This window comes from Salvelinus fontinalis, chromosome 29 (genome assembly GCF_029448725.1).
Source record: "Salvelinus fontinalis isolate EN_2023a chromosome 29, ASM2944872v1, whole genome shotgun sequence".
Lineage (NCBI taxonomy): Eukaryota > Metazoa > Chordata > Actinopteri > Salmoniformes > Salmonidae > Salvelinus > Salvelinus fontinalis.
The window spans coordinates 42,274,273-42,301,976 of NC_074693.1; the positions used below are offsets into that span (position 1 = coordinate 42,274,273).

The window sequence follows — 27,704 nt, forward strand, 5'->3', positions numbered from 1 at the left end:
CTCTATAAATCGTTTTACAAGGAGCAGTGTACTGGAGCACGTATGGTCCGCGTAGGGGTTGATAAAAATATATATGAAGGAACGTTTTTTGATAAAAATATATATAAAGGAACGTTTTTAAAACTTTGTGTTTATGTCCGCAATCTGTCACCTCATTCTCGAATAAATAGTCGTAAAAATGTATGAATATGTGTGTGTTTCGTTAGTATGCACACAGGTTTACCAAAGAGAGTATTACATTTGGCACGAACGTGTATTTTATCCCCTACTGTGGATTAATTGTTTTGGATCTTTAGAGAGATTCAGTACAGCGTTTTGAGTTTAAGAGTTTTAGCAAGAATTTATCCCATCACTGATCTATCCATAAATGCCAAAAACCGGGTTAAAGTCAGTTTCAGGTTGGGAAATTCGACGGATATTCGCGCTTTCAAACCTCAATTGCTTTCAAACCACTTGAGCCACAGACTCCAAATAAGTGTCATGATGTTGGAAAATCTTTGCACAACATTGCACATTGCATTAATTCGCTTTCAAAAGCTAATAAACATGTGGAAATGTGAGCAGCATTTTGTATTCCTAGTTGAATTAGTTAGGGAGCTTAAACTAAGTAGAAACTTTTTTTACATTCGAATTTCAATAGTTCCTTGGTCATGTGACCTACTGACTTCAAACAAGGTTCAGAATGTACACTCAGTGGGCCTCCACATTGCACATCCTTTAGTTTGTCCATTTTCATCTCACACGTTTTTACAATAATTTTTCAAACTTTCCCATTTCAAAAGCTCCTTGGTCTTGTGATCTACTGGACTCAAACAAGGTTCAGAATGTCGACTGACTACCCTTCTATAGCGCACACCCTTTTGTTCGTCCATTTTCATCTCAGAAGATATTACATACATTTTCAATGTTTCTCATTTCAATAACTCCTTGGTCATTTGACTTACTGAACTCAAACAAGGTTCAGAATGTCCACACAGTGAGCCTACACATTGCACACCTTTTAGTTTGTCAATTTTCATCTCACACGATTTTACATGAATTTTGTCAACTTTAGAATTTCAAAAGCTCCTTGGTCATGTGACCTACTGACCTCAAACTACTTTCAGAATCTCCACGGACTGGCGAAGACGGGTGCCGCAAGGTGTCCAGTGTGGTATCCCGCACTGATCCCGGAGAAGCTGGCGGGAGCACGGGGTGATTTCTCTTTTCTTTGTGAAGGGCAGGGCGCCCTGGAATGGGTTTGCCCCGAGAGAAGGGCCCAAGCCCTGAAAAGCGTAGCGGTTCCGGCGGCGTCCGGTGACCTCTTGCTGGCCCTTGAAAATCCGGGGGAGGGTGTAAATATCAAGCCGGGCCGTACCCATATCTGCAGCAAGTCTCCAAGGTGAACAGGCTCTGGGATGTTATAACAATGTAGGTAAGGGTTGTTGGCAAGTCAGATCCATAACTTTGAGATGAGGATTGGCTCTAAGGGCTGTGTAAGGGAGATAACGAGGTAGCCCTCTAGCAGGACACTTCCGATCCCTCCCTGTGTCACCTGTTTTTAGGTGTTGCTAACGATGCAATCCAAACGGGAGTTACCTGCAGATAGTGACGGCTGTTGATCGTTTACGGATGGCGTCAGTCGATCCTGGAATATTGGGCTTTCGGTCAAGCATGAAAATGTGTGGGCGGTTCCACCAGACTCAATGATTTGCTACGGGGCTCTTGTAAATTAATCCTGACCTTGACAGGAAGCCAATCTGAGAATGATGGCTTGAATGCATCCCTGGCTTTAGCTGGGAGGGGAGAGTTAAGTCCTGGGAGACGGCTGATGAAAGTGTAGTACTGTCATCAGTCTGATCACAGAGCGGCTGTGGTGAAACGTTTAAACACGCGTCCCCCGTATACTTAGCTAACTCTAAACCACGAAGGTTTGAATCGAACGCTGGCTTTGGCTGGACCCGCTAACAGTGGAGCACTAAATGGAGATGGAATGTGCTTAGCGGTTATGGACACTGCCAGGTCTCAGGTCCGCCTGGGTGCGGGACTCTACACATTCTATTTGGGAGCTCTCCTCCACGCTCCTTGGAGCATGTATTGGAGATGGCATGTGCCTTACCATTAGCTGACACTACCAGGCCTCAGGCTTGCCTGAGTGCGGGACACCACACATTGTAGGTGGGGAGGTCTCCTCTATGCTCACTAGACTCGAGGCGGAGACTTAACCCATTGAACCCGCAGTGATAGGGAATTGCATGGATCTGGCTCATGCCCTACGAAGTGGAGAGAGGTATCTCCAGCTTTTCTGGGGAGGGAGGCCTACATCTGATGTGGGTAGTACCATCCACACCTATTGATTTGCTGCAGACCTCAGAAAACGGACGGAAGAAGCCTAGGTTCCCACTGGGCACGGATCACTGAATGTCAACTTCATGAAATTCAAAGGAGTGTACCCATCTGCAGTAATCCTGCTCAGTACGAGAGGAACTGCAGGTTCAGACATTTGGTGAATGTGCTTGGCTGAGGAGCCAATGGTGCGAAGCTACCACCTGTGGAATAGCCCTAAACGTAACGATACCGTAGCGCTGCAGATCTTCGGTTGGCCTGGCATAGCCTGCTTCTTTTGGCAGGTGACTAGAGCCGTTCATGACGGGGTTGGGGTGCAGCCGGATGAGTTGACCCCCCCTCTACTGATGCGGACCGCATCTTTGTGGGGAACCTGGTGCTAATTCAATAGTAGACAAGTGAATGGGTCAAGGTTTCGTACGTAGCAGAGCAGCTCACACACTGCGATTTATTGAAAGTCAGCCGTCGAGCCAAGCTTTTGTCGGGGACGGAAGGCGTCTTCCTCCACCACCATCCCTATTTACTAACGGGTTACCAGGTGCACGAAGAATGCGCCAGAGGCCAGACACAGAGTGTGAGGAAGACCCCAGGAAGAAGGCCCAAGTGAATAGGTGTGTGAGTGACACTATCCTTCCGGGGGGCAGAGCAGGCAAATTAATGTAAAATGAAAATGGACAGACAAAAGGGTATGCAATGTGTAAGTCCACTGAGTGTACATTCAGAACCTTGTTTCAGGTCAGTAGGTCACATGACCAAGGGGCTATTGAAATTCTAAAGTTTACACAATTTATGTAAAATCGTGTGAGAGGAAAATGGACACACTAAAGAGTGTGCAATATAGAATGGTAGTCAGTAGACTTCTTGAACCTTGTTTGAGTCCAGTAGGTGCTATTGAAATTCAAAAAAATGAAAAACAGAAAAATTCAAGTAAAATCACCTGAGATTAAAATAGACAAAACTATAGGGTGTGCAATATATATTGCTAGTGAGTGGATGCGCTGAAAGTAGTTGAGTTGTAGGTCACATGACCAAGGAGTTATTGAAATTAGAAACATTGAAAAACATTTCAAATGAAAGTAAAATCGTGTGAGATGCAAATGGACAAACAAAAGAGTGTGCAATATGTAAGCCCATTGAGTGTACATTATGAACCTTGTTAAAAGGTGTGTGGGTGCTATTGAATTTCAAAAATGTAAATAAATAAAAATAGTGCGAGATGTAAATCTACATCAAAAAAAGTGTACAATGTGTCTATGCCATCGGGTTAGCTAGAACCAGTTTAAAGTTTTAGGAGTAATGGTTAAAGAGCTATTGAAATTAGAAAAATTTGATTTGTCACTATGTTGACGGTCCCTAACTGCTGTTGGAAGACTACAACCGAATATCCAACCTGAATCTGTCTTTACCTTAGTATGCCAAAAGGCCAAGGAGAGGAGTGCCCCCTACTGACCATCTTCTGTGTGTACTGTACCAATTCTTCTTCATGGCATGTCATTATAATGGCAATTGCCATAATATTCACAGAACTGCAAAGTGATAAATGTACTAAAAGCCCTTTATTTTTTGAACACATGACAATTACAATTGAGTTTGAGTTTATTTTTACAGGGACAGTGCACATTAATCAACGTTTCAGTAAAAGTGCCGGTTTTAGCCAGCCGGCTAATTTTCAACCGCAGTCCCTGAGCAGGTAATTCATCATGTCATTCAAAAGTCATTAGTATCTAACAATTGTACATAAAGTTAACAACAAGCGTATCGTAGGCTAATGTGTAAGTTGGACATACAAAAAAAAAATGGCTATTATCCATGACAATTCAGGTTACAGTATAAGTGATGGAATTTAGCCTCCTTTGTTCAGCAGAATTCACTGTTTGCCATTGCCATTAATGGGCAGTTTCTTGTAGGCGTCAGAGTCTAGGAAGGCCTTGATTTTGGGACGGGCAGACATCTTCTCGACAAAATTCTTCAGGGAGGGGAAGGTATCCAGGCAACAGGAGCAGAGCACCAGGTGGTTGAGCAGGACTTCAAACAGACTATATTCAGCAAAGGAAGGCTACGTAGGATAGGGTTAGGGTTAGGATTATAGAAATAGAATCTTGCATTATGGCATTATTAACTTCAATGGGGATGCCTGCTCTACTCATTCTAGTTTTGTGATAGGTAACAGACAGTACTGTGATTACAAGAGAACCATTTAGTTAATGCATTTTGGTAAATATAATTTTTTTGGACTACAACTAATGATCGCAGTATGTACTATGTTAGAACTCCATTTATTCAAGAACCATATTTTTGCGTGCATTGCAGGATCGGTTACCTTGTCACCAACAAGAAAACCAGTTTTGTTTTTGGCCATCACAGCTTCAAACTTGTCAAGGTGGTTAGGGAGGTCTTTGATGTATGCGTCTTTACCAGTATCCTATGAAAAGAGAAAGTGATTAATCATAATGAGGCTTCATAAATGGTTTACCCATTAAGCTGCATTAAAAAAAAGTTAAACGTTGTGTCTACACTTTGAAACAAATGTTTACTGCACAGTACAGGTAAAATGTTTTATGAACTGTACCCTTAGTCCGAATTTCAGCTTTCGTGAATACTTACGTATTCCTGGTAAATCATTTTTACGTATTTAAGACGAAGGTCCTCAACGCCATCACACATCATGTCAATGATGGCAGCCTCCTTGCCATCTTTCCCATAGGCATCTGTGTGTGTGTTCGAGTTAAGCATGAAATGTTAATTATACTTTCACCTATATTTGATAGATTATAAAGGATAAATAGAGTGAGGAAAACAATGTAAATATATGACATAACGATTGAGATCAATTACCATGATTGCGGCCCAAGTGCCTCAGAATGGCATTTGACTGGTACAGGGCAAATCCTCCATCTTCTAACTTGGGCAACTGACCAAATACCTAAAACCCCAAAATGGAAGTGTTATTTATTATAGATTTTAACAACTAATGGGGACATGGGGGTTTACATTTGTTGTCGCTGAATCAAATCTACATTGATGATAACAGAAGATACAGGTAAATAATGGAACACAAAGCTCATGAGGTAAAATCTCTCTACTTAAATAAGAATAATGGAAAGCACCGGCAGAGATTGTAGAAACAAACAGTGTACACTAAACGAACCGATCATCCTTCAAATGCACATCCCAGCTGTTATCACTAAACCATCACTGACTAAACTGAACATGTTGACAAATTAAAAAGACGGTAACAAAAGAATGATCCATTCCCCACTCACACAAGTGGCTTTCAGATCTCCCTTCATCCAGTCCGCAAAGTCCACCACGATCTCCTTCCATTCCTGTCCCTGGTCGGCCATCATGATTCTCATAGCGCCACAGCGCCCTGTGGTAAACACGGGTCTCTGTTAGCACAGGTCAACCAAAACCGATCATAAGACACTTTGGCACAGATCTAACAAGTCATAATTAGCACTAGTGTTGGGCAAATACATATGTTTCCAGACTAGATCATTATTTATACAACCTTTCTTGATTATTCAAGTCAAAAACCTTTTATGGGTTCAAGTCAATGAACCCTTAGTCCCATGACACAATTGTTCACCAGTGCACTCCACATTAATCTGGGTCACATGCTCCTGACAGAAAGCCAGCCCTTCTCATTGCTCAAGCACCATGAATAATGTAAACAAATACGAGTACTTTTGAAACAAAACTGTTTGAGTTCATGAACAGTGATCATGGGGGCCAGCTGAGCCAAACTAATACTCCAAGTATTTCCTGTGATAACATTCAAAAAGGTATGTGTGAGGCTAAACTGCCACTGTGATTTGAATCAGCTGTGCAGTGCTAGGGCAAAAACTAAAACACACCATTTGGGAAACCCTGGGCTATTGGGTAATGAATGACAGATAAGGTCTTTGGATATGACACTTAAATGCAAAGGTCATGAATATGCGCAGTAGCATTAGCGAGGCTTTTGTCTTTGACTTCAAACAATCTTATTCCATCACAATATAACACGTATGGCTGTCAAATTGAAGGAAAGATTTAGTAATAAATTATCAATATGAAAAGCTTATAACAGGGAATGCATTCTCCAATACTATTATTACTTCAAAACAATAGCCAGGCTCTATCATGTGACGTTGAATAGGATTAACTGACTCAACATACCTCGGACTCCAAAGTAGGTGATTGTGTAGGGACCCACTGGGGAGAGGCCATGCAAGAACACAACACACGTCAAGTTATTCAAATAAAAATATTTTAAATCAATATAGTTGAATTAGTCTGACTTATTACATGGATTCAGACAAGTCTTTGTCCCGTTGATATTTCAACTAATTACATAGCTGATTTTAGTACATTTAGTATGGTATAGTATCAAGTGCTATTTGCATGTGAAAATGCCATGCAACATTACATATTGCTTGACATAGTTTTGTTGCTAAACAAATATGTCAGTGTGACCAGTCTGTGGAACTTTTCGTTTTTTTAGCATATCAAGTATCCGGGTCCTTTCTGGTCAAGTAAAGTTCACCCACACCACTGTTATGCAGTCAACATAAAAATCTTTGGCCACTGTCTGACAACACATCTCAACCGACTAAAATATAGACATGCACGAATACGAAGTTTTAATCTGCACGTGAAAACATTGCACCTTCAGCTAACTAGAATATAATGAATTAAAAACGTCAACCATGCATAACTGGGTAGAAGGGCTATCGGTTGTGCCGTTACATAAGAACCATCCGTTTAAACTAAGAAAAAAGCCTAACTTCCAGCTAACTATTGTGCCTTTCGGTCGTATTTTTCCTTTACCGACGATCAAGTTGCAAAAACGATTAGTCCTAGATAGCTTGGCTAGTTCAAATTAGCTTAATTAAAAGGCACCGTGAGTGCACGCAAGACCGACTAAAGGACAGACAGCTGTCTGTGTGCTAGTATGAGGTGTAAATCCTAATTTAGAGTAGCTATTGCACATCGCTTTATAATGTTTAAAAGGCATTACTGTCTATAGCTAGTTACTTACTTTTATGCTGTAAGAGTCGTGGTGGCCCTGACAGTAACTATGGAACCAGTGTTGCCAACTAATTTTCAGGGTAAGTTGCTAGAGGCCAGTGTTGCCAAATACTTTTCAGGGTAAGTTGCTAGAGGCAGGTTGATTTGTTGCTAAAACGACGTTGTGATGTCATTGCGTGATAACGTAAAACTGCGTCATTGCGTGGAATACACAATAACGTTACTCAATATGACTTGACCATTCTCCCGCCAGTCCTTCTCCACTACCCTTATCAACTTGCTGCACCACAACCTATGTACCAGCTACGGTGTCTGTTTTTATTGCCATAACATGTAAATGAAATGTTCTCCATATTTACTGTAAGATTTATTTATGGTAACATTGCACATATTGTAAGATTATAGTCCTTTTTCATACATGACTTAACTACTTTGCTTAATGCTCAGTTTACCGACTAAGAAATCAAACATGAATTAAAATATTAAAGCTGCATTATGTATTACTGTGTCCAATTGATTCTGATTGGTTGTAATGTTTTTGAAAACTTTCACGACACAACTTATTTTGCTGATGGTCGATCCTGTCGGAAACTTTCATAATATCAAGCCTTTTGGAACACATCACCAATTAACATTGGCTGCAGTTTTCTGAACTTTACTAGGTAGTTATGCAATAAACATTTTGGAAAATTCCCATTAAATTAATTCCATTTTTATTTGTCACATGCGCCAAATACAAAAGATGTAGACCTTACAGTGTAATGCTTACGTACAAGCCCTTAACCAACAATCCAGTTAAGAAAAATACCTTAAAGAAATAAAAGTATAATTAAATAACAAATAATTAAAGAGCAGCAGTAAAATGACAATATTGAAGCTATAAACAGGGCATACCTGTACAAAGTCAATGTGCGGGGGCACCGGTTAGTCGAGGTAATATGTACATGTAGGTAGAGATATTAAAGTGACTATGCATAGAGAGTAGCAGCAGCTTTGTGAAAGAGGGGGGGGGGGGGGGGGGGGGCATGCAATGCAAATAGTCTGGGTAGCCATTTGATTAAATGTTTAGTAGTCTTATGGCTTGGGGTAGAAGCTGTTTAGGAGCCTCTTGGAGCTAGACTTGGCGCTCCGGTACCACTTGCCGTGCGGTAGCAGAGAAAACAGTCTATGACTAGGGTGGCTGGAGTCTTTGGCAATGACACCAAATGTTGGTGACTGTAGAATTCCACTCTCCATTTTCTCCCTGAAGGCTGCGTAATGTTGATGATTCTTAAAGGAGGAAGGAGAGTCGGTCAAGGAGCGATTCGGACGAAGTGTTAAATTGTATGACAGTTGACAGTTTATTCAGAGTAAAGATATTTGGTACAGCGTGCACGGTCTCGTTCCTTTAGCTCAGAGAGAACTAGCAGAGCAGAGCCCCTAAAACAGTTTGCATAGACATTTTATACAGCACAGAAAGTAGGTTGAGTCTGGAAGTTCTGGTCCTCTGGTTGGTTCTGGACAGGTTGTTGTCTTCTCAGATTGGTCCTGATGAGCTGGGCGTCATCCATCTGAGTCTTGTAGCAGAAGTTTTTTCTTACCAAATGTTCAGCTAAACAGGAGATTTGGTGTGTGCGTTTGTGTGTTCCTGTTTCCAAAGTCTGGTGTGTCAGTGTGGCTCATGTTGTCACAAGGTATGTTGTCAGTGGTCAGCAGGGGCACTTCCTGATATTCTCAGTGAGTGGAAACATTGGGTCAGTTTCTGTAAGTTGTGTTGTGTCAGCTATCTGCTCTTCTGCAAGTGTGTGTAATTAGCCTCTTGTGAAAATAGGGAAGTCCCATGTGTTATAACAGCTTCATCATAGTAATATGGTTATTACATTGCCAGGCGCATGTTTAAGCTAGGAATTCCTACAAATTAATAAACTGTAGCATGGAGGAATTCTTACAGTAAGTTGGGTGAATTGGCAGCCTTAAAATAATGCTGCATGTATTTGCTTCCGGGAAGATCCTGGCAGCCTCTGTCACGATCCTCCTCCTGGAAATGACTGGACCAAAGAGCAGCGTGATGAGCGTACATTTCTCTTTATTTGAAATGAATGTCGCCAACAAAACAAGGAAACGACCGTGAATCTTAACTTGGGCAATAGTGCCACTAACAAAGTTAACTACACACAAATGCAAAAGGAAAATAGCCTAACCTAAGTATGATTCCCAATCAGAGACAACGATAGACAGCTGCCTCTGATTGAGAACCACACCCGGCCAAACACAAAGAAATAGAAAAAATAGAAATAAATAAACTAGAATGCCCACCCTAGTCACACCCTGGCCTAACCAAAATAGAGAATAAAAGCCTCTATGGCCAGTGCTTGACAACCTCCTTCTCTTGTTTGTGTAAGAACTGTAGCTGTGGCTCTGCAGGGAATCCCAGCCTAGGAATGGCCGAAGTCCCCGAAGTGAAAAGGAGAACCTTCTCCAGGGTTAAAGGGTATGCGTTCCCCTCTGAAAAAAGAAGGGGAGGTCATTAATGTCCATAAGTAACACTTATTGGAGAACACAATACTAAGTGAAAGTAGTTTGGAATTTATTTGATCTATTAGGTGAAAGAATAAGGTTATAACATGCTGTCCCACAGTTGTGAGAGTGATTAGGTGATATATTTTACTGATGTGGGCCGTGTTACTTCAATGATCATGGTATTGCATCTACCTTCCACCTCCAGCAGCCAGTCCCTCCAGAAACATATGCCTCTGCTCTCTATTGCTCTTTGATTGGTACCAGGTGGGGAGAGCTCTGCTTTAAAGAGAGAAGCTATGTCTTTGGCCAAAAGAGGCTTCTCGGCGTAGATGAAAACCTCTCTGGAGAAGCTTGAGAGTCTATCAATGTAAGGCAGAAGACCTGGACACTCCAGACCCTCTTTGAATCTATAAAGTAAATAAAGTCACATAAGAATTTGTCCTGAAGAATTTAACTCAGCTTATGAGATTCCTTAGATATATGGAAACTCACTGCTCAAGAGCATCCCATAGCCTGCTTTCTAAGTAGAACTTGGTGGCTGACTCCACCAGGGCATCCCTCTCCTCCAATGTACGAATGTATCATACTGAACCCAACATGACCAGTTGTTTGGAGGCCTCTATGACCGCTTCCTGTGCCTCGTCAACAGTTTGTGCTAACTGGATCTTGGATAGTTCAATAACAGTGTTTTGGGACAAATTAGCAAAAAAATTAACTGATTATCACTACCCTTAAAAAAGATTGACTGCCAACAAAAGGAAACCAAATCCATGTGGAAAAGTATTCATGAACAACTACAACCCTAATATTTTTTCAAACTTTGTGCAAATTAACAGTTACATAACATCCATGACAGTCTAAAGTTACTTACCTTCTCCAACTTCTCTTTGAGTCATATTCCACAATTTCAGTTTTGGCACAGGAGGTTATAGGCGACACACTTGCCTGTATAGCCTCTCTGAAGAAATGTGTGGCTCTACACCCCCATGTACCAGACAGACCGCAATCATGCGGCCCACCTGCTTGTATACACCATCATAGAGTGCTGTCACACAGAAGGCAAACAGTAAATGAAGGACACATTACATAACATAAAAACCAAATGTCTTACTCAAGTCATACATATTGCCATAAACAAATGTGTCTTTGTTGGTGTAACTCACCTTGAGAGTTGCAAGAAAGGCATTTTTGCCAATCAGGTCCCACAAATATTGCAGAGGAATGGATGGCACTCATTAGCAGCCAGAGAAATTCTCTTGAGGGGCCACCCTTATCAGCTGCCCCTTCTCCGTCAGCATCCCTAAAACCCATGTCTATTTTTGCCTCCGGATTAAAGCTGGATCTCTTAAGCCACAATCATAAACGTTGTCCCTCATCACGTTCATTTGGTTGGCATCAGGGGCAAAAGTGAGTCAACCTTGCTGCTCATTAACTTCAGCAGTACCGTCTACCTATTAATGGGGTTATGGCTCCCTCTAATGTCCATTGACATACACAGTCTGTTTCCTGCCATTGCACTTTGACCAACCAATATCCAGACTGAATCCTACTGTAAAGATGGGATGGTACTTTTTCCCATGTGTTGAACTCTCCTAAATCTCACCGAGCATAAACAAACGATATGAACCCTGAACCTGAACTATACTAAACCCGAAAATTAAACATGTAAAGATCCAAAAGGGGGTTTTCCCACTAGCTAATGGAACCCTGCGTTGTGTGTGGTTGATTGAGACTATAGATGTGGACTTTGGAGATCAGGTAGTTTTAATTAAGCAGAATTCACTCTCTGCATCCTGCATCTGCATCCAAAAGAAAATACAAAAATTTGTATAGCACATATGTTTTGCGAATCGTCATCTCTTTCCACAACAGATGCACAATACAAGGGACTGGGATCATTCGAGGAGCTAGCCATCGTTCACACATACAATAGCCTGCTAATACCTTAGCTAGCTATTAACCACATGTTGAATTCAGAATGTTGATATCATCCTAAAAAGTACAATTACATCTTAACAATACCATCCTCTTATGAGTAACCTCTAAATATACAACATTATTCATGAACAAAACACTGTGTGTATGACTTTGTGCTTAAAATAAAACTTTTCTGAAGACGACAGAAAAAGCCTGCCTACCTCTCATAGTGCATCAGAATGATTTGAGCACGAGCACGCAGGGCAAAACGTAAGTACACACTCCCCTATTCCCAGGATGCAGGCATGCATAATAACAAATCAACATGCGATATTAATACACTGCTCAAAAAAATAAAGGGAACACTTAAACAACACAATGTAACTCCAAGTCAATCACACTTTTGTGAAATCAAACTGTCCACTTAGGAAGCAACACTGATTGACAATAAATTTCACATGCTGTTGTGCAAATGGAATAGACAAAAGGTGGAAATTATAGGCAATTAGCAAGACACCCCCAATAAAGGAGTGGTTCTGCAGGTGGTGACCACAGACCACTTCTCAGTTCCTATGCTTCCTGGCTGATGTTTTGGTCACTTTTGAATGCTGGCGGTGCTTTCACTCTAGTGGTAGCATGAGACGGAGTCTACAACCCACACAAGTGGCTCAGGTAGTGCAGCTCATCCAGGATGGCACATCAATGCGAGCTGTGGCAAGAAGGTTTGCTGTGTCTGTCAGCGTAGTGTCCAGAGCATGGAGGCGCTACCAGGAGACAGGCCAGTACATCAGGAGACGTGGAGGAGGCCGTAGGAGGGCAACAACCAAGCAGCAGGACCGCTACCTCCGCCTTTGTGCAAGGAGGAGCACTGCCAGAGCCCTGCAAAATGACCTCCAGCAGGCCACAAATGTGCATGTGTCTGCTCAAACGGTCAGAAACAGACTCCATGAGGGTGGTATGAGGGCCCGATGTCCACAGGTGGGGGTTATGCTTACAGCCCAACACCGTGCAGGACTTTTGGCATTTGCCAGAGAACACCAAGATTGGCAAATTCGCCACTGGCGCCCTGTGCTCTTCACAGATGAAAGCAGGTTCACACTGAGCACATGAGCACATGTGACAGACGTGACAGAGTCTGGAGACGCCGTGGAGAACGTTCTGCTGCATGCAAAACATCCTCCAGCATGACCGGTTTGGCGGTGGGTCAGTCATGGTGTGGGGTGGCATTTCTTTGTGGGGCCGCACAGCCCTCCATGTGCTCGCCAGAGGTAGCCTGACTGCCATTAAGTACCGAAATGAGATCCTCAGACCCCTTGTGAGACCATATGCTGACACATGCACATTTGTGGCCTGCTGGAGGTCACGCTCTGTAGTTCTTCTGTATGGCCTGCTATTGCTTCCAAGACCATTCCTATCTTAACATCGATCACTTTAGTAATGTTATCCGTCATTCTTTGAATCACCAGGTCCATTGTGCCTGGATCCGCAATAGTGTTAGCTTCGCTAACGTTAGCTAGCTCCTCCTGCACATCATCTACGAGGTGGTGGTTTTGGTCGAGTTCTTAGTAGTGCTGCTGGGCATTTTGTCGGAAATTTTGGAGAAATAGCCGTCAATACTCATTGTAGGATAGCTTATTTAGCAAATTCTAACACTTTTTCAAGCTAGAAAATGTATATAAAAAGAGAAATTAACGAATGCCACGGAAGTTCGCTGAAACACAGTGTTCTCTCTACGGCGCCATTTTGTCCCTCCCGAATCAACCTTGTTAACGTGGACTGAAGGGCATCAAGTCCAGGATTATTGGAGAGCAGAAGCCGAGTGCAGTCATTTAGGGTTTGTTTGCAGCGGATAAGGAAGTTCTTTCTCACAATATGGTGTTGTTGCTTTAAACTGACTGTACACCGATTAATGAAATCTGTTTGAAAGGAGGAACTAGGGAAATTGGTTAGTAAAATTAGCATAATAAAGAACACGTTAAGTTATCGTGTGTAAGTGTATATTTAGCAGCTGTAGGTGTTAATTTGACTGTGCAGGACCGCTTGCAGCTGTTTATTTAGCACATTGGACCACCTGCAGAACATTTGCACGTGCTTATTTGACGCGTGTAGGTGTTAACTTAGCGCTTGAAGACGTTACCTTAACGAGTGATGAGTGAACGCGTTAACGCCTGCACCTGCTTATTTTATTATTAAAAAGTATTAAAAAGATTGCGTTTTGACCACATGGTTTATGATCCAAACGGCGTTCCATAGCTTTCTGCCAAGTCATACTGATTTACCCTCACTGAAGTTACGCTGTTGCCTTGAATGAGTTGCAAAGCTTCTTTGTTTCCAACAATAGGCTGTAATCTTGTGATATCAATCATGCAAATCCCAAGCAAAGTCTCAGGCGTGACCTTCAAGTCTATAGTCACGTTCTCATCGTCTGCAAGTCAATTGCTTATTTACAGTGGTGGAAAAAGTACCCAATTGTTACTCTAGAAAATCACAAAATTAAAAACTTAATTCACCCACTAAAATACTACTTGAGTAAAAGTCTAAAAGTATTTTGTTTTAAATGTACCTAAATATCAAAAGTAAATGTAAATGTTAAAATATACTTAAGTATCAAAAGTAAAATTATAAATAATTTCAAATATATTAAGATTTTTTTTAAATATATGGATAGCCAGGGGCACATGCCAACACTCAGACACAATTTACAACTGTAACTCAAAGCATTTGTGTTCAGTGAGTCCGCCAGATCAGAGGCAGTAGGGATAACCAAGGTTGAGGATTATTTCTGTCTGTAATAAACCCCTTTTGTGGGGAAAAATGAATTCTGATTGACTGGGCCTAGCTTCCAAGTGGGTGGGCCTGTGCCCTTCAAGGCTCTCCCATGGCTGTGCACTTGCCCAGTCATGTGAAAACCATAGGTTAGGGCCTAATGAATTTATTTCAATTGACTGATTTCCTTATATAACCTGCAACTCAGTAAAATCTTTGAAATTATTGCATGTTGCGTTAATATTTTTGTTCAGTGTACTTAACTGTAATTTTAACCTAGGTCTATTTTTTGGAAAAATATAGGCTCAATGACTTGAGGCAAGATGTGTGCTTTTTATGTATGTCTCTGGAAGGTTCTTTGTGTAAATATGGGGTAACTCAAATGTGAATACTATATATCTACAGACAACTATTATGGTAATTTCTATGACTTGGCAAAATCTCATGATCTGCATAAAGACATCTGTGGCCAGCCAGTGCATACCAGAAAATCTGTTTATCATTCTGAGTCACCCTGTCTACACTCTTAGAAAAAAGGGTTCCAAAAGGGTTCTCCCACTGTCGCCATTGGAGAATCCTTTTTGTTTCCAGGTAAAACACGATTTTGGTTCCAGGTAGAACCATTTCGGGTTCCATGTAGAACTCTCTGTGGAAAGGGTTCTACCTGAAACCAAAACGTTATACCTGGAACAAACAAGGATTTTACAAAGGGTTCTCCTATGGGGACAGCCTAAGAACCCATTAAGCCCTTTTCTAAGAGTGTACTGTAGATCTATCTTCAAGCATATCTCCTCATGTGAGCATTTAAAAATGCCTTCTCTAAGGTGTGGTCCATGAACATGCTACAGTTTAACTGTCCATGAATTCCATGCATGCCTGGAATTAGGCCAAACCACAGAATATTGGGAAATTGAGAGCAAACAAATGTAGAGCTGCAAAAAGTTGACATTTCTTAAAGCCAATGAGTCTCTTTCAATTATACTGAACAAAAACATAAACGCAACATCCAACAATTTCAATTATTTTACTGAGTTACAGTAAATATAAGGAAATCAGTCAATTGATATAAATTCATTAGGCCCTAATCTATGGATTTGACATGACTAAGCAGGGGCACAGCAATGGGTGGGCCTGGGAAGGCAAAAACCCACCCACTTGGGAGCCAGGCCCACCCGCCAGGCCCACCCACTTGGGAGCCAGGCCCAGTCAATCAGAATTAGTTTTTCCCCACAAAAGGGCTTTATATTACAGACAGAAATACTCCTCAGTTTCATCAGCGGTCCGCGTGGCTGGTCTCAGACGATCCTGCAAGTGAAAAAGCTGAATGTGGAGGTCCTGGGCTGGCGTGGTTACACATTGTATGCGGTTGTGAGGCCAGTTGGATGTACTGGCAAATCCTCTAAAATGACATTGGAGGTGGTTTATGGTAGAGAAATTAACATTACATTCTCTGTTAATAGCTCTGTTGGACATTCCTGCAGTCAGCATGCCAATACCACACTCCCTCAAAACGTAGGAAATCTGTGGCATTGTGTTGTCTGACAAAACTGCACATTTTATAGTGGACTCTTATTGTCCCTAGCACAAGGTGCACCTGTGCAATGATCATGCTGTTTAATCAGCTTCTTGACCACACCTGTCAGGTGGATGGATTATCTTGGCAAAGGATTAATGCTCACTAACAGGGATGTGAACAAATGTGTGCACAACATTTGAGAGATATAAGCTTTTTGTGTGTATGGAACATTTCTGGGACCTTTTATTTCAGCTCATGAAATATGGGACAACACTTTACATGTTGCGTTTGTATTTTTGTTCAGTATAAATGCTCACTATATATGACTGCAAATACCAAACCTGATCCTCCTTCCCTATACATTGTCTCCTCACACTCTTTCTTAACTTGACACCTGGCAACAACCATGACTTGCACATTTGGCTCTTCACTGCATGTAAGTTGAGCTGCTGTTTGCAATACTTGAGACAATGTTTTAGTCAATTGTTTCTACAAGTCTCAATAGGATCCACAATCACTTATTCTAAAAGGAAAATATTAGATTTCAAATATTTAAGCAATGAAGCCCAGGAGGGCGTGGTATATTGGATATATTGTCACGGCTGGGAGAAGGTGGCTGGAAAACTACCTAGCCATTACAATATATCTGATAGACCACAGCCTCAGGGGTATTATTGCTTTTATATAAAACGTATCTGCCAATATTTTCAACACACAAAACAATAGTGGAAATTCTATGTATATGCAAATGTAATTTATTAAACAATAACATCATTTTTAACACTCCTCGCTGCAAGTGGGTAGGACTGGTACCAGGCACAAACAGACAGAGAGCTACTCCACCAAGACTCACAGTACTCAATATACAGCCAAATTACAATTCAAGGTGATCCATTCTGGTTGAATGTATACATATTGTGGCATATTAGATATGATATAATATTGAGGTACGATAAGTGGACTAAGGCCACATGGACTTCAAGCTCTTTTTCCAGGAATGATGGGTCTGTTCTTGAAGTCGTCGCTATGAAGGTAAGCGTGCAGGTTGGGTCGGGCACACAGCCTCTTCAGGTAGCTCTGGAGGGAGGGGAAGGCATCCAGGCAGGGGGGGCTGAGGACTTGGTGGTGGATCAGCAGGAGCACCAGGGCGTAGTCGGCTAAGGAGATCTGCCAGAGAGAGGAAGAGAGCATGAGTACATGAGAAGTCCAGGTCCAAAACAACCCCTTAAAACCCCTTACCCCTACCCCCATGTACAGTATATGCCAGTTGGCATCTTTGATGATAATTAGAAAACATAAATAAATGTACCTTGTCGCCAACCAGAAAGCCTCCTTTATTGCTGGACAGGGTTTTCTCGAAGGGCTTCAGACCTGTTGGCAGTGCTTTAAGGTACCCCTCTTTACCGGAGTCCTGGGGAACCAAATATCATTATTAATAATTTTGGGGCTGAATCTAATCAAACTTGCATTGCAGTTACAGTAGGTAAGTGGCAATTTTTCCTACAGTCAATACTAAACTACAACTGTACTATGATATAAATATAGTATATTAATTTGATCACTGTTGTCGCAGAGAATTTTCCTGCTCTGAAAGAAATGATAAGTGCCCTAGTAGTAACAAACAGTTATCTTTCTCTCACTAGATCTCTCACGTAAACAAATGCCTACTGTAGCATAACAAAACTAATTTCTGTAAAAACTTTTTAAAGAATAATCAATTCCTCCTGCTGCAGGATTATTTTACTACTGTGACAAAACTGGTCAAATTAAGATCCAGCAACAGATCTGTATTATGAGGGAGACGATGGGTTTAGATCAAATTGGTTACATTTACCATACATTTGAACACTTACATCTTTCTCGAACATCAGTTTTATGTATTTGTTTAGGAGATCTTGAAGGGCTTCATCCATCATGTCAATGAGAGCAGCCTCCCTCTGGTCTTTGCCATAGAGTCCTGGAGCAGAGGATTGATCAAGACATATTGGGTGAGTCAACATGAATTTCATTATGTTGCAAACAGGATTTTCTGTTTGTTCTCCATTTACCAAGTTTCCGTGCGAGATGTCTCCTTATTGCATTGGTCTGGTACAAAGTGAGGTCGCCGTCTTCAAATATAGGGAGCTGACCAAACAACTGTGTACAAAAAGCAAAGGAGAAATGATCAACAATTCACTTGTAATCCTTGTCAAAAATCAGAATTGTGATTTGTCATGTCCTGAATCACTTAGCATCTAAACGTCATGATTCAAATGCATGATTCTGAGATGACGTTTTGGTAACACCTCCTATGAACACCCTCTTCATAATGCATTATAAGTGCATGAGCAACACCTTGTGAGCTATGGATAATGCACAGAAGTGTGCTTTTTATAAAGACAGTATTTGTGGTAGGTATGTTTTCTATTGATATGTTTATCAAGTTCTGTTGGGCTGATCTTGCATCCAACCTCCCCCTATAGAGCTTGTTAGGGGCTCTCTCCGTCTCTGTAAGGCCCACATGGGTAATGTTGCTTAGAAGCCCGGGTTGCCAGTGTCATGTTTGCTCAGTTGATATCTAAACTGCCTTTTTAGGAGAACATTGTCGACGGTGTATCACTAAACATTCAGCCAAGGATACACATGTATTCACTTTTTGAAAGTATTTTTTCTCTCAAAAGGTTACTCCCTCCCATGAATTAATTAAGACATTTTTGTCTGCATGTAAAAGTGATGTGAAATGCAATAACATAACTTGTCTATGGCACACTGGTTACCGGGTTACTCACACAGCTGGCTTTGAGAGTGCTCTCCGTCCACATCTCCATGGTGATGACCTTCTCATCAAACTCTGCCCCTTGGTCTTTGAGCATCACTCGGATGACCTCAGCTCGACCTGTTATAGCACAGACCATATAGATCCTATTCAAATACATTGTATTCTAATTCTTAATTCTACGGCACAGGGGAAAAAATTGGCCTTTTCACACGGCATTGTTCTTAGCCCCGGGCTAAGGAGGCTCTTAGCCCTGAGCTAAGGTGCAGTGTGAACGTGCCTAATCTCTACCAAATGAAACCCTATTAGGGCCTGACAAAATGTCTGGTTCTTACAACAAGGTTATAAAGAGAATTAAGGGCAAAATGCAATTTACTGTTTAATAAGCAAACTCTATATCCATAATTGTTTCAGTGTTTAAAAGAAAAGGTTAAAATGTCCAATGTAGCCATTTTTATCTCAAAATCAAATAATTTCTTGGTAACAATTAAGTACCTTACCGTGATTGTTTTAAATTAAAATGATACAATTATCTATATAAAAAAACACAGGTAAATCACGTTTTTAACTGCATTGGGCCTTTAAAAAGTCTACTTCAATAGCCAAGTTTGTCATGAAAATTCCATAAAGTGTTGGCAAGAGAGCAGAAACAGACTGACAACCAGGGTAAATGTTGGCTACAGTATTTTGCATTTCAATAGCTGTCCATTCTTAAAACTGAAAAGTTCAACATTGATGGAACATTGATCAGGTCAACATACAGTACCTCGGACTGGAAAATATGTGAGTGTGAGAGACACTAAAGAGAAACAAAAAACAGTAATTATTAGTAAGAAAGACAGAAAATTAAAGGCTCTACACACTACACTTAGTTCTCTGAAGTGTGCAGTACAAAGTCAATGTTCTTTATTGTCAGTTTCCTACTTCAGAATATCCAGCAGCACTTGCATAAATATATTGAATGTGCATGTTTTCCACCCTTTTTATACAAATCAACCATAATCCATAACTAAACAGGCAAGAAGAGTAGATAAACGTTTATTCACTTACTCTTTGCTATCAGCTGTGGTTTGTAGAGCCAAGTTGTGTGTTAACGCAAAATGCAATACCTGCTCTCCTCTTTGTATTGGCCTTATATACACCTTTGTTGGTTTTGCAATATGACTTGCACATTCAAGTTAATAATGGGAGGAGAGTGGGTCATGTACTAGAATTAAAGGTGTTCCCCCAGCCAAAGAACCAGTTAGACTTGCCAGAAAGCAGAAAGTCTGCTGTTTTGGCTGAGTCATGATGATATATACTGAACAGTGTTGGTCCCATATTTCATGAACTGAAAGAAAAGATCCCAGAAATGTTCCATGTGGACAAAAAGTTTATTTTGCTAAAATGTTTTGCACAAATTTGTTCACATCCCTGTTAGTGAGCATTTCTCCTTTGCCAAGATAATCCATCCACCTGACAGGTGTGGCATATCACCGATCTTATCCGGTGTCCTGTGTGAATTTAAGTATGCTCTCTCTAATTCTCTCCTTCTCTCTTTCTTTCTCTCTCTCGGAGGACCTGAGCCCTAGGACCATGCGTCAGGACTACCGGGCATGATGACTCCTTGCTGTCCCCAGTCCACCTGGCCTTGCTGCTGTTCCAGTTTCAACTGTTCTGCCTGCGGCTATGGAACCCTGACCTGTCCACCGGACGTGCTACCTGTCCCAGACCTGCTGTTTTCAACTCTCTAGAGACCGCAGGAGCGGTAGAGATACTCTTAATGATCGGCTATGAAAAGCAAACTGACATTTACTCCTGATTTAAACTGACATTTACTCCTATTATTTGACCATGCTGGTCATTTATGAACATCTTGGCCATGTTCTGTTATAATCTCCACCCGGCACAGGCAGAGAGGACTGGCCACCCCTCATAGCCTGGTTCCTCTCTAGGTTTCTTCCAAGGTTTTGGCCTTTCTAGGGAGTTTTTCCTAGCTGCCGTGCTTCTACACCTGCATTGCTTGCTGTTTGGAGTTTTAGGCTGGGTTTCTGTATAGCACTTCGAGATATTAGCTGATGTACGAAGGGCTATATAAAATAAACTTGATTTGATTTGATCAATAAGCTGATTAAACATTATGAGCATTACAGACACACCTTGTGCTGGGGACAATAAAAGGCCATTCTAAAATGTGCTGTTTTGTCACACAACACAATGCCACAGAAGTCTCAAGTGTTGAGGGAGTATGCAATTGGCATGTTGACTCCAGGAATATCCACCAGAGCTGTTGCCAGAGAATGTAATGTTCACTTCTCTACCAAAAACATATTTTTTGAGAATTTGGCAGTACATCCAACTGGACTCACAACCGCAAACAATGTGTTACCACGCCAGCCCAGGACCTCCACATCTGGCTTCTTCACCTGTGGGGTCATCTGAGACCAGCCAACCTGACAACTGATGAAACTGTGGGTTTGCATAACTTAAGAATTTCTGCAAAAACTGTCAGAAACCGTCTCAGGGAGGCTCATTTACGTGCTCGTTGTCCTCACCAGGTTATTGAATACACAGAGATATCGTGACGAGATCCTGAGGCCCATTGTCGTGCCATTTATCCACCGCCATCACCTTACATTTCAGCATGATAATGCACGGCCCCATGTCGCAAGGATCTGTACACAATTCCTGGAGGCTGAAAATGTCCTAGTTTTTCCATGGCCTGCATACTCACCAGACATGTCACCCATTGAGCATGTTTGGGAGGCTCTGGATTGGCGTGTAGGACAGCATGTTCCAGATTCCACCAATATCCAGCAACTTCACACAGCATTTGAAGAAGAGTGGGACAACATTCCACAGGCTACAATCAATAGCCTGATCAACTCTATGCAAAGGAGATGTATTGTGCTGCATGAAGCAAATTATGATCACACCAGATACTGACTGGATTTCTGATCCACACCCTAAGGTTTGTGTGACCAACAGATGCATATCTGTATTCCCAGTCATGTGAAATCAATAGATTATGGCTACATTTATTTATTTAAATTGACTGATTTCTTTTCATGAACTGTAACTCATCATTCATGTTGTGTTTATATTTTTCTTCAGTGTATGTACATGTATCTGACTATAAAAGAAAACCACATTGTGGGTTCATTCAGAATATTTATGCTGTATTGGACATGTTAAAGTACCTGCCCAGTGTTCACAGATATCTATTAAAGATGACCTATAATTACTTACAATAGCTTTTCTGTGTTGGAATGGTGTGGGTGTATCCCAACAACTGAATGGTTTGGGCGTATACTGGTCATTACAAATATGAACGCAAGTAGACCACTGATTGGCCAGCTCATCCTCCTCTAGACCGCTGATTGGCCAGCCCATCCTCCTCATGAATATGACATGTTATATGAGGAAATAGCAAGCATTTTTTAGTTTGAGGTGGGTTTTTTTTTTTTTTTTTTTTCTCAAATGTATGCTTTGGCCACAAAAATGAGTATAGGGTGAGTCAACATCATTTGGATATGAGTTAAAAGAATATGAACTTTTAAAAATGAGATTTTCACTGGGTAGCTACTTTAACCACATTAAACCGCCTGAAACAATTCCACTTCTTCTTCCCTTGCAGACATTGTTATTGGTTATTGACGTGAATCAACAACTATCCTTAAAATACAGCGTAAACAGTCCGAGTGAACCCTCAGTGTAGTTTGTTTTATCTGCAATTGATTGATTTGGGACCTAAATCCCAATCTTCTATAGCGCACCACTGCCCTCTAGCTTGTAAAGACTATTTGCAAGGATCCCACTGTGCTATTGAACGTCTTGAATGTTTCCCTCATGGTGACGCTCTATTACCAGGTTTATACTTGATATAAGGGCTTTGCTACCTAATATCTTAGTATTACATTTACTCATGACTAAACAGGCTTGTAATAAAACATGAAATATGTTGGATTTGTATTAAACAATGTTTGTTTTCTCATCTCCTTTCGTTTGTGATAAAAGAGTAGACGAGTGTATTTTAACTCCAAAGGTTGCCATTTTACAGAGTGCTTACGTTTACATAGTGCTTTGCCTGGTCCCAAATCTACCTAATACCTTAGTATTACATTTACTTATGACAAAACATACAACAAAATCATTCCAACTCTGCTTTTTTCCAAAGGAATTTTAAAAAGAAAACAGGTTAAAAATATGCATCTTCATATCATTTCTAGATCATCTCATTCTACAATTATGTAATTATAACCATCAAAATAAAGTCATACATATGGATATGAAAATGCATAAGTTAAATGTAAAAATAAATACTCTACTGTAACCAAAAAATAATGATGCCAGCTTTCCCCCACAAAATACTTGGTGCATCTATCCAAAACTAGTGGAGGCCTACAAGAAATCACTCTTTGATAATATTGCACATTTAAATATTACATACTGTATATATGAGATATATTGTATGAGGTTTTCCATTGCTTATCTAAAGCCTTATTTATAACACAGCAGCTATGGATTTTCATATACAGTTGATGTCGAAAGTTTACATACACTTAGTCATTAAAATTCATTTTTCAACCACTCCACAAATTTCTTAACAAACTAAGTTTTGGCAAGTCGGTTAGGACATCTACTTTGTGCATGACACAAGTAATTTTTACAACAATTGTTTACAGACAGATTATTTCACTATTAATTCACTGTATCACAATTCCAGTGGGTCAGAAGTTTACATACACTAAGTTGACTGTGCCTTTAAACAGCTTGGAAATTCCAGAAAATGATGTCATGGCTTTAGAAGATTCTGATAGGCTAATTGACATAATTTGAGTCAATTGGAGGTGTACCTGTGGATGTATCTCAAGGCCTACCTTCAAACTAAGTGCATCTTTGCTTGAAAATCAAAAGAAATCAGCCAAGACCTCAGAAAAAAATTGTAGACCTCCACAAGTCTGGTTCATCCTTGAGAGCAATTTCCAAACGGCTGAAGGTACCACGTTCATCTGTACAAACAATAGTACGTAAGTATACACACCATGGGACAACGCAGCCGTTATTCCGCTCAGGAAGGAGACGCGTTCTGTCTCCTAGAGATGAACGTACTTTGGTGCGAAAAGTGCAAATCCATCCCAGAACAACAGCAAAGGTACAAACGTATCTATATCCACATTAAAACGAGTCCTATATCGACATAACCTGAAAGGCTGCTCAGCAAGGAAGAAGCCACTGCTCCAAAACCACCATAAAAAAAGCAAGAATACGGATTGCAACTGCACATGGGGTCAAAGATCATACTTTTTGGAGAAATGTCCTCTGGTCTGATGAAACAAAAATAGAACTGTTTGGCCATAATGACCATCATTATGTTAGGAGGAAAAATGGGGATGTTTGCAAGCCAAAGAACACCATCTCAACTGTGAAGCACGGGGGTGGCAGCATCATGTTGTGGGGGTGCTTTGCTGCAGGACGGACTGGTGCACTTCACAAAATAGATGGCATCATGAGGACAATTATGTGGATATATTGAAGCAACATCTCAAGACATCAGAGTCAGGAAGTTACAGCATGGTTGCAAATGGGTCTTCCAAATGGACAATGACCCCAAGCATACTTCCAAAGTTGTGGCAAAATGCCTTAAGGACCACAAAATCAAGCTATTGGAGTGGCCATCACAAAGCCCTGACCTCAATTCTATAGAAAATTTGTGGGCAGAACTGAAAAAGTGTGTGCGATCAAGGAGGCCTACTACAAACCTGACTCAGTTACACCAGCTCTGTCAGGAGGAATGGGCCAGAATTCATCCAACTTATTGTGGGAAGCTTGTAGAAGGCTACCCGAAACGTTTGACCCAAGTTAAACAATTTAAAGGCAATGCTACCAAAAATTAATTGAGTGTATGTAAACTTCTGACTCACTGGGAATGTGATGAAAGAAATAAAAGCTGAAATAAATAATTCTCTCTACTATTATTCTGACATTTCCCATTCTTAAAATAAAGTGGTGATCCTAAATGACCTAAGACAGGGATATTTTCCTCTGATTAAATGTCAGGAATTGTGAAAAACTGAGTTTAAATGTATTTGGCTTAGGTGTATGTAAACGTCCGACTTCAACTGTATACATACAAATATTTGTTTTCAACTATTTCTGTTGTCCTCAAAACTAGATTTGAAAGAGAACACTATAACTGAAATGCTACAATTATTGAGTTAGAATAAACATTCTTTACAGTGTCTAAGAACATCCTAAGGAAAGACTTTCTATCAAATACATGTTTCTGTTCCCTAGTATAATTACAAAATGGTTATCGGACAAAGGGAATTAAATATCCTGCATAGATTATTAAGGAAATCTAAAGATATTTATCATACCAATAAATGCATAAGTGCAGGTGTAAACCAACCCTGGCCCCGGAGAGGCAATCTTCCACTTTCTATCCACAATTTTACACCAGGGCTACGCTACACAGAGAAAATAGGTTGACCCACACAAGGACCTCGATCAATAAGGTGGCAATGTATTCGACATAGCCTTGTATGGTGTATTTGACATTTGCAGTACAAGGAATTTTAAACGGAATAAGGAGACCCACATATAAGTATGTGTTATAGCACAGAATATAATGTAAGAGGCATGTTATAGAGAATTTGTAACATTTAAACCTGAGAGAAATGCTCAAGCAAGTCCCATCTAAGATGGAATGCCAACTACTGTATATCGTAACAATAATGTAAGATGGCTGTTACATCCATAGAATTAGAATGAATAGAATGATCGTCCCCATGCAGTTCAATTATGCCTTAAGTGCGCTAATGAGTTTACCAGTCAAAAGGCTGTGGGTTTCAAGCCCATTATACTAGTTCTATTTATATGGTATTTCTATGTTTATATTTATATTAGCACCCTGTGGTTGTTGAAAGAGGCATTTCGGAATCTTAATGTCAAGCTTATGAAGGTGTTACAAGTTACATGTTATTCCTCTATACTGTTAACTGTATCACATTTACACACTCCAGGACCAGGGCTGGACACTTCTAAAACATAACATTTCTAGAATCCTGCAAAATAGCCAAAGCACTAAGACCAACAAGACCAATGTTTATGTAGAAAATAAAGGTGCTTTGCAACTAGATGGATTTCAGTTAAAAAAAACATCACAATGACATTAAATCAATGACTGATTATTTTATTTCTGAGGAAACTCTTGTCAGATAAACCTATTGTTTGGTTCAAAATCTCTAACGAGAGAAAGAAACAGGTGAAACCAGTATTACACAACCATTGTCTAAGGCACGTGTCAAACACATTCCACGGAGGGCCGAGGGGCTGCGGGTTTTTGCTCCTCCGTTGTACTTGATTCATTAATTAAGGTCACTGACTAGTAAGGAACTCCCCTCACCTGGTTGTCTTGGTCTTAATTGAAAGGCAAAACCAAAAACCAGCAGACCCTCGGCCATAGCATGAGTTTGATAGCCCTGGCCTAAAGTGTATGTCTCAACAGAGACTATACCACTATTTGTTGCATAAAATACTGTATCTGCTTTTTTGCATTGGATGCATCTCAATCCACCGCATCCGCCAATGTCGCACTTCTGCATCTGCGGTGAAAGGTGGCAGAGCTTGAGGTGAGAAATCCTGAAAATTGGTGTTCTCACGAAAACGTCTGTAGGTGGAGTGCCTATTGCCCTATGGAAAGGAGAGACTCTCACGAACACAACGGTGGTGTCCGTTTTGATCTACGACCCCAACAAGTGTCAGGGGACTCATCTGAAGTTGGTATCGTCGATGTGCCAACATCTGTTTGTAGCGTACTAACCGTTTGGGATACAAATTTATATGACCCCAGTGTGGAAAGAGGAGATTCTCACGAACACGATGTTCTCCGTTTTGCTCTATGTCCACCACAAGCGTCACGGGATTTGTCTGAAGGTAACCGGTACCGGTTTTACAAAAAAAATTGAAGTATGAAGGTAGTTTTGTGCCTACCCCAAAAAGTGTTTAAATATGTGTAAAAAATATATATTTCCTGAGCTTTCTTATATCTCCTAGATATAGAACAAACACTTCAAAACCTTGTTTATCATGATTTATTTGTTGACTGTTTGAATGTGTTATTCAATGTGTTTCTCTGGACTAAAGTAGTAAAGGCCAAATGCAATATTTTATCTAATCATTTTTTGGGGAAACCTAAAAGGGGTCCAAAAATTCTAATTTAAATAGCTAAATGATCCATAGTATGACCATCTTAAAACAATTCCATGTCAGCTTAGAACCCCCACCAATATTTAATATTCATCTGACAAATCTCTAACACTAACACTATCTTTGACGTGATGGACAATTGTGGCTTTCAGGTGAAGTTTCCTCTAGGTACAGATCTAGGATCAGCTTCCGCTCCCCCAATCTTAACATCTAAGGGCAGCCTCTCCCTGCAACAGAACAGTGAGGCAATCCTTTTTGCTATTTCCTTGTGCTGTTTTTGTCTGTTTAAACTACCTTCATGCAAAATAGCACATTGTCATTTACAAAACAACCTGGCCAGTGGGTTGCTGTGGAGGGTGTGGGGAAATGCTGGGATGTTGGCTGCTTTGATATGCTCTTCCCTCTTGCATCTCTTGAACTGTGGGTTGGGGGGGGGGGGGGGTCACTTGTAGAGCAAGCGTGTGGTAGGGCCTAGGTTCAGTTTGTCAGTCAGTTTCTGGATAAGCAAGGACAGCTCCTCTGTAGCCTGAGACTTGTCTTCCAGGAGTTCGTAACGTAAACTGGAGATGTCCTGCTTGATTTCTTTCAGTTCACCTGCAAAGTAACATAATGTGAGGTCCTAACAGAAACAATGTGAGGTCCGTTCAAGTTGTTTGTATTGAGGAATTCTGTTAAAGGGTTCTCAAATGAAATATTTACTGCATGACAATGTTGAACTGATGC

The 27,704-nt window shown here is 40.8% G+C and overlaps 3 protein-coding genes across 6 annotated transcripts in view; all 3 read right to left on the reverse strand.

Annotated features, from left to right (window-relative positions):
* Positions 1–3,862: 3,862 nt before the first annotated feature.
* LOC129827996 (glutathione S-transferase P-like) lies at positions 3,863–7,498 on the reverse strand. 2 transcript variants are annotated; one of them, XM_055889380.1, is made up of 7 exons: positions 7,349–7,498; positions 6,487–6,522; positions 5,589–5,695; positions 5,161–5,248; positions 4,930–5,033; positions 4,646–4,747; positions 3,863–4,381 (listed from the first exon to the last, which is right to left on the reverse strand). In XM_055889380.1, coding segments are annotated over exons 1-7 (627 nt in total). In that variant the 5' UTR covers positions 7,350–7,498; the 3' UTR covers positions 3,863–4,192. The 2 variants fall into 2 exon arrangements, with proteins under 2 accessions (XP_055745355.1, XP_055745356.1); XM_055889381.1 differs by lacking the exons at positions 6,487–6,522; positions 7,349–7,498 and adding an exon at positions 5,837–5,922.
* A 9,276-nt stretch (positions 7,499–16,774) lies between these two features.
* Positions 16,775–22,226, reverse strand: LOC129827998 (glutathione S-transferase P-like). The gene is made up of 7 exons (XM_055889387.1): positions 19,842–22,226; positions 19,558–19,590; positions 18,805–18,911; positions 18,085–18,172; positions 17,890–17,993; positions 17,346–17,447; positions 16,775–17,203 (listed from the first exon to the last, which is right to left on the reverse strand). Coding segments are annotated over exons 1-7 (624 nt in total). The 5' UTR covers positions 19,843–22,226; the 3' UTR covers positions 16,775–17,014.
* A 4,626-nt stretch (positions 22,227–26,852) lies between these two features.
* The window catches only part of LOC129827997 (short transient receptor potential channel 3-like), a 95,241-nt gene continuing 94,389 nt past the window's right edge, over positions 26,853–27,704 (reverse strand). For all 3 annotated transcript variants that reach the window (XM_055889386.1, XM_055889383.1, XM_055889382.1), the window contains one exon: positions 26,853–27,575. In XM_055889386.1, coding sequence (XP_055745361.1) covers positions 27,424–27,575 — 152 coding nt within the window. In that variant the 3' untranslated portion in view covers positions 26,853–27,423. The remainder of the gene's footprint in view (positions 27,576–27,704) is intronic.